The 12,145-nt window shown below is 37.5% G+C and overlaps 1 protein-coding gene across 1 annotated transcript in view; it reads left to right on the top strand.

Annotated features, from left to right (window-relative positions):
• The window catches only part of ME1 (malic enzyme 1), a 177,032-nt gene that overhangs the window by 32,771 nt on the left and 132,116 nt on the right, over positions 1-12,145 (top strand). Inside the window, exon 2 of the mRNA XM_086745759.1 lies at positions 11,145-11,278. Coding sequence (XP_086601885.1) covers positions 11,145-11,278 — 134 coding nt within the window. The remainder of the gene's footprint in view (positions 1-11,144; positions 11,279-12,145) is intronic.

Below are 12,145 nucleotides of genomic sequence, written 5' to 3'. Positions count from 1 at the left end.
TCAAAGCAAAGCACCTACCCAGGATGAAACTGGGACAGAAGGAAAACATAGATGTCAGGCATCTTATGTGTCAGCAACAGCAAGCCAAGTAGCCACTTAGTAGCTTGCTCATCAAAGGAAAGATTCACGTCTTTTTTGAATTGATATAATTAGGAAGGTGCTTAAAAATACAATTTTAAGATATGCTGATCTGTGTGGAAAGCTGCTTTTATTTTTAATTGCTCACTAAACAAACTTCAAGTCTACACATTCTTTGCAGTAGCTCTGCAGAGATGTGCCTTCTACCATTTCTTTCTGCTTGTGTTCTTTTTTGTTGCATTATCTTAGGCTGTTTCTTTGCATTTCATTTATACTGTTGGAGTACTGCAAGTGAAGACCATAGTATTGAGATTGGCCTCTGCCTTCCTCTAAGCAACTATGTATTATAGCATTTAAAATATTTATGTTAACTATTTATCATACTACTGGAGATAAATTTGTTGCTTAGTCCTGTCAGAAGCCCAGAATACAGTAGTTGGTAATGTGTTTAGTCTTTGAAAGGCAACAATAAAATCTGTTAAGCATATCAGCTGTATCAAATCCCCTCAGGATTTCAGGGCTTACTAACCTGTATTTGGTTAAGAACTTATTTTAGACAGATGGAATTTTTGGCAGTCACTGAAATTCCTCTTCTACCTACATGGAAATCATGACTGACTCCCAAATAATACCTGATTTTGCGAATGTAAATATTACATATTGGAGACTGCATACTTGGAGACTGTACTTTATTCATAAAGTTATTACAGTTAGACATTGGCATTTTATTTGGAATCATTCTGGTTAGCAATATATTTCATGTCAGCTGATATTATGTCCGTCTAAATCCCCTTCATGAATAGAGATTCCACATTAGTTATTCCACTGATGGCATCGCAGGTATCCTTGATTAGGTTTATACCAGTACTGACTCACAGCATCTAGTATAGAAATTAATTAATTTCTTAAGTAGAATTTCAGATATGGTCTAGTAACACTTAGTGACATCTTTATTTAAAAAAATCACTATTATGCATTACATTTTTAATTCCTGTGGCTATAAATTATTAATTAAATATTTATAAATATTTAATATGATTTTAATAAATTATTTATTATCTAAACATACAACTGCATATTGATACATTTGTAGGAGATAGATGATATTGACAAAGGCGTTAATTAACAAGATTAATTTTATTACTGTGATTCATCCAGCGGTTTTGAGCTCTGAAGTGGCCCAGAACCAGTGTTTTTAATCTGTAGTATGGGTAACCTGTGGTGAAAATTGATGTCTGTTGTAAGAACATAGAATCATAGAATGGTTAGAGTTGGAAGGGAGCTTCGAAGGTCATCTAGTCCAACTCCCACGCTGAACAAGTTTGAAAGCAATGTTGTAAACTGCTGTTGTCTCTTTCCAGAATGGTTCCTAACTAGGCATCTTTGAGGGTCAATACATCCCAGGGGAGTTTTAAACTAATAAAAATGGCTTAGAAACAAACAAACAAAAAAAAAAACCCAACAAACCCTCAATATTTGTTCAACTTATTTGGCTGTGTAGTTTAAGCTGAGGTTCATGCTGCTGTTTGATCCTGTCTGCTAGCAGCAACTGAGAGAGCTGGGACAGATCTCTCCATACTGGTGTGATGCCTCTGCTAGGGGATCGAGTCAGGGGAGGCACAGATCACAACCAATGTTTGTTAGTAAGTCTCTTATTGATTTAGCTGTTACAACTAACAGAATCAAGCTGTTACTATTAATAGCAGGTAACTATGCCCACTGAACCAGCTCGCAGTTTGCTCATGTGCGTGTTTGTTGTAGCTCCCTGGTGGGAGCAGCAGCGGAGAGGGTAGCCTCCCTCTTTGCTGGGTAGCAGAGGCTTGTACTGATGTGCCTTCCAGCTGGGTGTTCAGAAAGTCCCTCAGGGCCCCTTGTTCCATCAGGTATCTTTCCACAGTCCTTGTCTGCATGCAGCAGCCACCTCCCTTCTGGATGTGGTCTGAGTTGTGCCACTTGTGTGCTGCGGGCTCGTGCGGAGCTGGTGACTCTGAGTGTGATGAGTTTATCTGTTCTCATGGAGTCAGCAGCACAACCAGTCTCTGGAGCTCTGCAGATCTTCGGGGACTTCACACGCTGCCTATTGGCATGCACAGTGTCGCCTCTTGTGTTCTGGAAACTATTTCTCCATCCTTGGACGTGGGAACCTGTGGAGCATGTTCACACCAGCTCATACCTGCTAAACTGCAGAACTGTTATTCTCAAATGAAAATTGAGAGGCTAGGCATCTATGCAGATCTTAGTTTAACACAGGTCTCCCTGAGCATCTCAGTAATTTCAGCTGGAGGTGCTGTAAGAGTTACAGGTCTGTGAATCTGGGAGATGAGGTGCTGGACATTTCTATCCCCTTATGTAAATAAGCTTTGTAAATAATGTTATGCCTTTAAAATTACATGAAATCTGCTTTTAAGACAACCAGCTCTGATTGAAAACATACAAATGCAGCTCTAGCAATTTTTTGGTTGCTTTGAGATTAAAGATTCCTGTAATAATACAAAGGATTCAAAGTAAGATGATTTTTTAATGGGACAGGTGGATTGAGGAGTCAAAAGGACCATCGGGGCTTGAAGTAGCAGCCCACATATAGGCAACTACTGTCCCTTGAGACACAGAGGAGCGTTGTGCCTGGCTTTCATCTGTTGCTGTGCAAGTCTCCTATGCAGCTGATTTGTAGTTGATATCATTGCCGTAATGAGCTATGCCATGTTGATTTTTCCAATACTTCCAAGCCTCCCCGTTGACAGTAGGTGCTTATGTGTGCAAGTCTGAATTTAGTCTACAGTCAATAATAGTCATTGGAGCAATTTGGATTCCTGACTGCAAGGTGTCCATTCTAGGGTGAGCTGGATCTTTCTTCAGGCTTTTTATTTTAATTAGTTCTATATATCCTGTAATTGTCATGGGAGAATAGGTACCTAGATTGTATATGGACACCTAAATTTAGTGTCTAACTAGACTCAGTCCCATCCTACGTTATACCACAGCATGCAATATATTTTTATATATTATTATCTTGGTGACTTGTTTTACTGTTCAGCTTGTTATTGTCTGCTGGTTGTGTAATGCAGCCTTCACAAACTTAAGGTGAGGTGAGATTACGCAATGCAAAAAGATTTTATTGTGTATACGTACAACAAAACAAATATATTAAAAAGTTTCTTTAAATAGATTTGCTTGCTTACTTTCGAATAATTGTTTACAGTAGGTTAAAGGAAGACTGCTAAAATAAGAATACTGTGTGATGTGTCATGTCTAATGTGCTGATCTGAATCACGCTTGTATGCAATCGCAGTATCAGCTCACTGCACGGCTGTCAAGCTGCCCACACGTTCCCATGATGAATTTGCCAGGAGAAGCCTCATCCCCTTCTGGCCATCTGCATTTGTTTGGAGTCATAAGTCCCTGGGTGTGTTTATTAGCTACTGTATTTATTTGTGCTTTATTTGTTGGAAGCTGGCTTTGACTTTTGTTTCAGTTTCCCCTGTTGACTTGTCTTTTCAAGTTCGCTTTTGAAAATCCTATGGATTTAGAATTGGGCTGTGCGTATACTTCAGGTGTCTTGGCTTTTCCTGAAAATGATAAAAAAAATCGTGGATTCAACAGGCTGCAGCAGAACTATCACAACTCTAGAAAAACAACTTAGAAATCATAAATGCCAGATGTTAGGATATATTTTTCAACTTAAATAGTTATCAAAAGGCTGTGCTTAAAAAATGTGCATAAAACAAAACTGGTGCCTTTTGGCATTTTATAGCTCAAACTAGGACAGTTCCTTCTTTTCTTGTATGGTCAGTGCTGTGCCCATGAACTATAGTAGTATTTTTTTTTTTTTCATTTTCTTTCAGCATACCTTGGAGTCTCACAAGTCCTGATGCATGCCTCTGCACAAGGGCTTATCAAAAAGAGCACAGGTGCTTTATCTAAACTGGGTTCTGTTTACACTTCACCGTTCTCCTTTTCTGGCTTTCTCCTTCCTCTTCCCAGCCACGGTTGTTGCCTGTATGTGGCTGGCTTTTCAAACTCCAGTGCAGGCTCTTGGTAGCAGAATTCACTGCTGCTTTAGGGATCTCAGCTGTAGGGCAAGGTACCTGTGTGCTAGGTACTGTATAAAGACAACAAAACCACAGTTCCTCCACCAAAGGAGTGAATGGATTGTTAGTCACCAGTTTGTATACTGATTTGTAAACCTTAAACTAAAATGCATAATGCAGAGCTAACCAATGTGCCTCACCGAAAGCCCAGATGGGGATCTGAGCATAGTTTTGGGGAAAGTAACTGCACTTTTTGAAAGATAGCAGTTCTGTCTCACCAGTGACTTTTCTACACGCAGTCTATATAATAATACCTTAGAAAATATTTGCATTACAAATGGTTACCAATCTTTTTTTCTTCAGAAAATTCATTGAGCTTTTTTTTTTTTCCGTGGATTGCCAGACGGTTGCCACAGAAAGTTTGTATTTTCATGTTTCATTTCTTAACTCTGTGCTACACATCTTCAAACTGTGGTAACTGTCTACTCGTGATCATACCCTTTCCTCTTACCAACTTGTAATTGCATTTTTCATCTTTCTTCCATTTCTTCATGCGTACCATTTAAAAGACTTCTTTTTTTTTTTCTCTAAAACTTCAATAATCCCAGTTTTCTTTAATCAAAATTGGATGCTGCTATTCAAGCCTTGTTTTGCATATAGTTTTTACAACAAACCATTCTTAAAAAGAAACATGCAGCTCTGAGTTAATGTAAATTGACAATTAGCAGGGCTATTTTTTTTTTCCTCAGGTCCAAAAGAAGACTCCTGATGACAGAGAACTGTGTGAATTTGCACCAATAAAAATATTACTCTCTCTCCTTAGCTACAGGGGTACTTTGTGTACCTCTGCTGGTTGCAGAAGAGATGTTCATCTAGATGGCTGCATTAGTTGCTTCTGCTTTTAGTATTTTTTGGCAGTCATGACAAGAATGGGTAGAGAAACTAGCACTAACATCTTTAGCCATATGTGGTGCTCTAACCCCAGTGCCTTGCCATGAACCACATTTGCTTTCAGCAGAATTATTCCGCAGCATGTTCTCAGATTAGTTATTCTAACTATTTCCTGGGGTATTGTGCCTTGAAATGAGTGTTGGACATGGAACATTTAAAATATTTATCTGGTTTGTCTGAAGTAATGTTTGGATAATAAAAATGCAAAAGGGAGGGGAAATACTTGTAACACTTTATTTTTGCCTGTGCATAACGTGATTTTTTAAAGAATATGACTCACAAAAAATATCTGAAAGAGATTTGCAGATCATTAAACTCTTAGATGTAGCTTAAAACACTTGAACATTCTTGTGTGCCATATTTCTATAGAAGTTTGATACAAATTTGAACACCTAAAATCTTTCAGGGTTCTGTTTGGGTTTTTTTTTTTTTTTTTAATATTCTGATCTTAATGAGGCTTATGACATTTTGGGTGCCTGAAACTCTTTTCATGTAGATCATAAGTAGCAGGACTATACATATGTTTTGTTGCTTCCTCAGCCTAAGAAGTTTTGCTTAAAATAAAACAAAAGAAAATTGTTTTATTAATTTTGACTTGGATTCCTCCTTAACAGTACTAGAGTACGATGAGAAGCCAAAATTACTGAAGGCAAAAGCTCAACTAGCGAAAGAATTGCTTGCATACTGTTATGCTTACCAAAGGTCGTGTTTTCCTAAGGACTGCATCTAGTTCTGCAGTTTAATTTCTTCTGGAGACAATCTTGTGCATAGAGTGGCGTAAGCAGTATGGGATGATGTGTGGCTGGCAACTAGTAGTGATGCCACTGATTTTTCATCCGAGACATCCTGGGAAAAAAACCTCGTTCTCCAGTAACTGGAGAATGTTTTCAGTCTTTCAGCCAAAAGCATTCGTGTTGTTTGCATTTCTTCTTCTTCTTTTTTTTTTTTTTTTTTTTGAGAATATGGAATTGCAGGGTTCTGTAAGTCCATTTGTTCAAAGAATGATTTAGATCTTGAGCAGACTTGTATTTCAGGCAGCTGTGGGATTTTTTCCGAGCTTTATCTGGCAGAGCGCTCCTCCGCCTCTTTTACTTCGCTCAGGGTTACCAACTGCTGCGGAGGGAGGCTGTGAGAGGTGGCGTAGAGCCAGCCATCCTCCTTCCAGCCACGGCAGCAGATGTTGCGCATATCTGAGTCCCTCCGATTTGGGTGGTTCTTTCACAATATTGTTGAAACCTGTTCACTGCACTTTTATGATTTAGATATACAGAATGAGTTTTTTAATTGAGGTTTTTTTTTTTTTTTTTTTTACTTTTTGATGGACTCTGAGATAATGATGAACCTGTCTGTTGTCCCCAAAATACTTTAGAGACTGTGATTTTTCCTTAGTAATATCTTAGATGAGCAATCCGGAGATTTCTTTTGTGTAGAATAGTTGGTACTTCTAGATATACTTCCTTGCTACACTTTTTTTACCTTCCTCTTCATTTCTTCCTTCCCCCCCTCCACAAATCCAGTCAGCTCAAATATACATGCAGGTACTTGAGTTTGGATGTTGGTGTTGATGGTTGTCTCCTGAGTGCCAGGGATGACCTGAAGTCTTTGTGAAGGCTTTGATCTTCTGCCAGAGGCTAAGGAAAGAGTCACTAAGTCAGAGAACCTCGGATGTGGACATGGTTTCCTCTTCTAAGCCAGCCTCATTCTCCGTGCTGTGGAGCTAATGGCTTTGTGGCATACCTGCAATGAGGCCAATGGAAGAAAATAAGTTTTTTTTTCTAAATGAATAGGAGTTCCTAAAAATTGAAATTTTGACCTACTAGAACAAAAGAGGGTTAGGTCTTGAAAGAAATTGGAGGAGGTTCCTTGCAATGAATACTGTTTGGAGATGATTCTGGCTACCCTTTAGTGAGGCTGAACCTCATTAGCGCATAGACAGGATGCACACATTACTTCAGTGCACTCTCTTTTTCTAGAGAACTTTATATAAATTCAGCAATTAGATGAGCTTCAGATATGCTATCTGAACAAAAACTATGTCAATGCAATCTAATTTGTATTAAGAGAGAAGACTTGTCTCTGCTGTGAACAGAGGCTTAGACAGCTCTTGAAATATTTTGAGTGTGCTCTCTGTCTTCTCAAGCACTGCTTGAGAATGCAGTCAAAAGCCAGTGCAAAAAGCTGTCTGATGCAAGATGATGATGTGCTGTTTATTCTGTTTTATGGCTTTTCAGTACTGCAACTGAATGAGATGTATATCTAATTGCACTAGAACAACCTTGTAGCTGAGGGGTTTGGAGGGAAAAGAGAGAGGCTGGGCAGAGGACCTGTAGTTAAGAGCTGAGTTGATAAACCAATAGAGGTTAAATATTGAAAGAATACTGAGCAATGTGCAGCAATAGAAATCACTGCTACAATTACAAAACTTGGCAACCTTACAAATGGAGAGATTAATTCAGAATTAAATGTATTTGAGCTGAAAATGAAAACAAAAAACCAGACTTGGAGAGCTTTTTGTACAATTGATAATATAAGAAGGCATTTATGTCAAAGGAGCAATAAAAAGCCCCAACCCAAGAGTTCCAGCAAAAGGTTTGTGAGAAAGGAAGATAATGAGGTGGCTGAAGAAAAATTTAGTTTTACCAAAACCAGAACATATACAGAAGCATATGAAACACAACTCCTGAAGAACTGCAGACTTTTACGTGGGAGGCTTAGTAACTGTACTTTTAATCTCTATGATGTATATGTTATGTTTGGAAGGCGTAAAGCAGTGAGTAAATCAAAACAAATTAGGCAAAGTTTATGATTGCAGTCTCTTGCCCTTGTGCTGCTTTTAGATTGTCACACTTGTTCTTCTTGGACAACTTATTTGTAGCACAGAGTGCAAAATTAAAATGTCCACGTCTTTTATTATAGTTGGGGTGCACTTTAGATGGTGCAAATCTGTCCCATCCAGGTGCGCTCAAAATGCGGCTGTCAGGAAGAGAAAGGAGTGTGTAACCAAGCTGGACCTACAGCCCTCTCTGCTGGATGGCTGGGAAACAACACTGCAAACGGGAAAAAAATAAGAATTCTGGTGTAGGAGAGAAAATCTGATAAGCTAGTGCAAGAAATCTAGACATAAACCGTAAAACTCATGTAGTTGTGCTCTTACTATTATAGGGAGATGAAATAGCATACGTTTGTTGCATAAAATGGCTTTGTCTTATTAAATCATCAGGCAATATGTTTTAATGATAATTATTTTCTTTTTGAGCATATATGGTATCTGGGGGAAATAAGAAACTAACATTCCATCTTAGCAATTTGAAATATTCATAATATCTGTGCCAAAGAAAAACATGCAAGTAAAGAATTTTAAAACCGTGTATAGCATAGGAGGTGTAGAGGAGTGCTGTGTTTTTGTAATGCCCAAAATAAATTAACACTTACTGTAGAAGCTGTAGCAATATGTGGAAAATATGCTATTCCAAGACAAAGTACTTCTTGAAAAAGGCACTTGCCAAAATAGATCAACTTTTCATGTGTCTGTTTTAAAATAAAACATATTTTCCAATAAGAGGGAAAACCCTGTCGTAGTAATTAAAGTCCATATCTTATTCCTAAAGTGAAGGCAAACACAGACTTTTTTTTCTTTCAGAAAATTGGACTAATAGAAACAGGGGAGATGCAGAGTGTAATTGGATTGGCACTTTATTGCCAGCACTGAGAGATCCACTAAAACTAAGCAGCTCCCTGAAGTCCAACTATTTGGAATGGATGCTGAAGTGTCTGTGCGTGTGAGCACACATGCACAGCTTTTATGTGTTTTTTTAAAAGTCTACTGGAGATAAGAGGGGTCAACTTTGAATAAGCTCATGAGGAGTGTTGACTCTCTGTTCTTCCATGGTCTTTCAAAATGTGATAGCAGCTGAAGGCACTGATGACATATCTAGCCACAGAAAATTCATCCAGGGACAGGAAAAACAGGCTTTGTGTGTGGTTTTGGAAATGTTTGAAGTCTTGTGTGCATGGAAAACTATAGCAAAACAGTTAATGAGCTCTATTAAGCTTGAGTTCCCTTCGTTTATCTGTGTGGGAGAAGCATGTTCTGGAAAAGTTTGATGTTCTGTAGTATTCATTATGAAATTTCTCTTTTCCTTTTTTTAGGTCATGATTTCAGTTAAGGGTAATATCTCGATTAATGACACTTTAGTGCAGATGGAGTGGTGAGGTTGCCTTTTTTTTTCCTGCTTTTTTCCAAGCAACAATGATGTAACCACTTGAAAATTATTTTTACATTAAAATGGTGTAAGAAGTGCATAGTAGTAAAAGGCAGGAACATTTTATAGTATATTTTTGTTCTGTAACAATAAGCCATGCAAGGTAAATATTACTGAAAAAAAAAAAAATGAAGCCTGTCCATGTAATCAAACTAGTGCTATGAATTTCTCACTCACTAGGTGTTGTGCGAAGGGCAGTTAATGGCATTGTGTAAATGACTGTGCATTTGTTCTCTTGAAAAGGTAGGAGTAGTGCAAATGTACACTGAAAAATGCCTCTTGTATTTGTGCTCTTGCTTTACCTGTTTTTTCCCATCATTTGTTGACCCAGCTAATTCAAATGGTAGCATGAACGAAGAAATTTTAAAAGTGTATTTATAGAGGTTGTTGTGAAGGTATCTTAGTAGAATTAGTTTTCCACAGGAGAGAAAATGCAGAAATATTGCATTGACACTTTTCGTCTTTTCATAACTCATAAGGTGTTTTCTCAAATATTTTTTTTTCATAAGAAACTAAGTACTTTCTATATCATTTTATGATAGGCATAGAATAGTAGACAACTGTCTAACAGCTTGTTTATGTATATATATACACACACATATATTTTCTTGGTGGATTAATAAGTGCTATGTAACCTCTAAAACATTAACTTTTGAATACGTTTAAGCTACATGATAAGCATATTGCAAAGGTTATAGACCTTTTTGGTGTTAACCTAAGAGAGACCTCAAAGATACTTGCAGATGTGCCAGTACCGATTCCAGAATGGAAGCAGTGCAGGCGTGATGCTAAAGGAGAGCTCCAACACTTCTGTGGAGCCACCAACCAGTGGCTATAGTGTGAAACAAATGCATGGATTTCATGGGTCATATATGGAAGAAATTCCTCTGTCATTCCTTTTTATCCCCTACAATTATCAAAGGTCTGATCCCGTCCATCAGTCCTGTCTGGCTGTAGCTACCACAGCAAAGCAAAACTTCAGCAGTCAGAGTGCTTGATTCTAGTGTGCTAAACCCGCAGTCATGTTTCTGCTGTAAAGCCATCCTCTTTCTTACAATAGCTTGGGTAATTTCTGGAGATGTTTTAGACAGATAGACTTCATTAAACAGCAGGTATTTGGCAGTCTCTGCCAATCCAGAAGCTGGATTTAAGTGTTAAGCATTCTGTGACTGTCCACGTGACATACTAAGTACTTTTGATGTCTTTTCTGGATGCAATAAGGAAATCCAGTAAGTCTGTACAGATTTTTCGTACTGTAACTGAATGTGAATTTGAAAAACAAAGTTTGCGTTGAACTCACTACGGCCATGTTTATACTGACTGACTTCACTAGGTGCTGGACCAAGCTTTTGACTATAAAATGATAGCGATGACCTTATCGTACCACAGAGTTCTCTTAAAAATTCACATGAACATCTGAGATAACCAAGATTTTGAAAAATTTCCAGATATTAAAAGCAAAATGCTTACACTGAAAATGAACATTATCCATACTTTGTGTTTAGAAGACAGCCAAACAAATGAGTGAGTGAGAATAAACTGTTGCTGTCTTCTTCAGCTGTAATTTTGCAGGTAATAGTCTTGCAGTGTCAGAAGACCTTAGTTCATACTCTTCTAGGATGGAGTTGCTGTACTGTACAGGCCTCTTCCCTTATGACTGAATAAAAAGTTTTTTCCAAAATCATTGCATAATTACTGATTCTGTTTAATACTAAATAGTTTTTCTGATGCTGACTTTATCTGTGCTATATTTTGCTGCAGAATTTTCTGAAAAGGAATCTCTCTCATATACATGTATACATGTTTTTTATTTTTCTTTCTTCAGGGCATGGCTTTTACCTTGGAGGAGAGGCAACAGTTGAATATTCATGGATTATTGCCACCTTGCTTTCTTGGACAAGATGCCCAGGTTTATAGTATTCTTAAAAATTTTGAAAGGCTGACATCTGACCTAGATAGGTAAAGTATGGCTATGAATTTTTATCCTAGTTATAAACCATGAGTCTTTTTTTATTTTTTTTTATTTTTTTTTTTTTTTTAATGGTAGTACAGATGAAATTTTGTGGGTTTTTTTCAAGCTCTGGTGATTGATGATTGGGGACCATTAGGCTAAATATATACTTTTGCTAGAATGATTTCTTAAAAAAATCAGTTCCTAATTTTAAATTGTAATATTCCAGTGCTGTTCACATGACCTTATTATTTCAATAACCAGATGACACAAAGGTCGTCAGAAGCAAATGGGCTCATGTGAAACAAAAAGTCAATAATATCTTTACATGTGTATAGATACATATCCATTACAAAAATATATAACATATATAAAATATTTTAAAATTAACATGCAATATAATGTTGTTGTGTTTGATTTTTTTTGAAGAAAAAAAAACCTGTGAGGGCTTTACACATTTATGAATACTCAAATGTTTGGGTTTGGTTTTTTTTTTTCCCCACCCTAAGTGTTTTATAGGCCCTAGAACAAAACACGATTCCATTATCTTTTTCCCCTGTGCCTTGCGTTTCTCTGTTGTGGATTTTCTTCTTATCTATATGTAATACATGGCTTTTAGATAGCTGTCTGTTAGTGGCAAGGCTTTTTTATAATTTAAAGTTTCCACAACCTTTGTTTTTTATGCAGGCAGAATAGGATGAGCACAGCCTTCCGTGGAAGCGAGGAGCTCATGATTATGGTATCTTTTCTGGGTTCTCTCTGTCCTCCAGTGCTCTCAGGAAGGGCATGATCAATTATCACAGAGTAGCAGCTTCCCAGGCTAGAATGTTTTAGTCTGAGTCTCTGCACATAGCAAAGTGTAAAATTTCATGGAA

This window comes from Chlamydotis macqueenii, chromosome 3 (genome assembly GCF_036417535.1).
Source record: "Chlamydotis macqueenii isolate bChlMac1 chromosome 3, bChlMac1.mat, whole genome shotgun sequence".
NCBI classification, from domain to species: domain Eukaryota; kingdom Metazoa; phylum Chordata; class Aves; order Otidiformes; family Otididae; genus Chlamydotis; species Chlamydotis macqueenii.
Note: the sequence above shows the minus strand (reverse complement) of the source record. Positions and strands in the feature narration are given on the sequence as shown.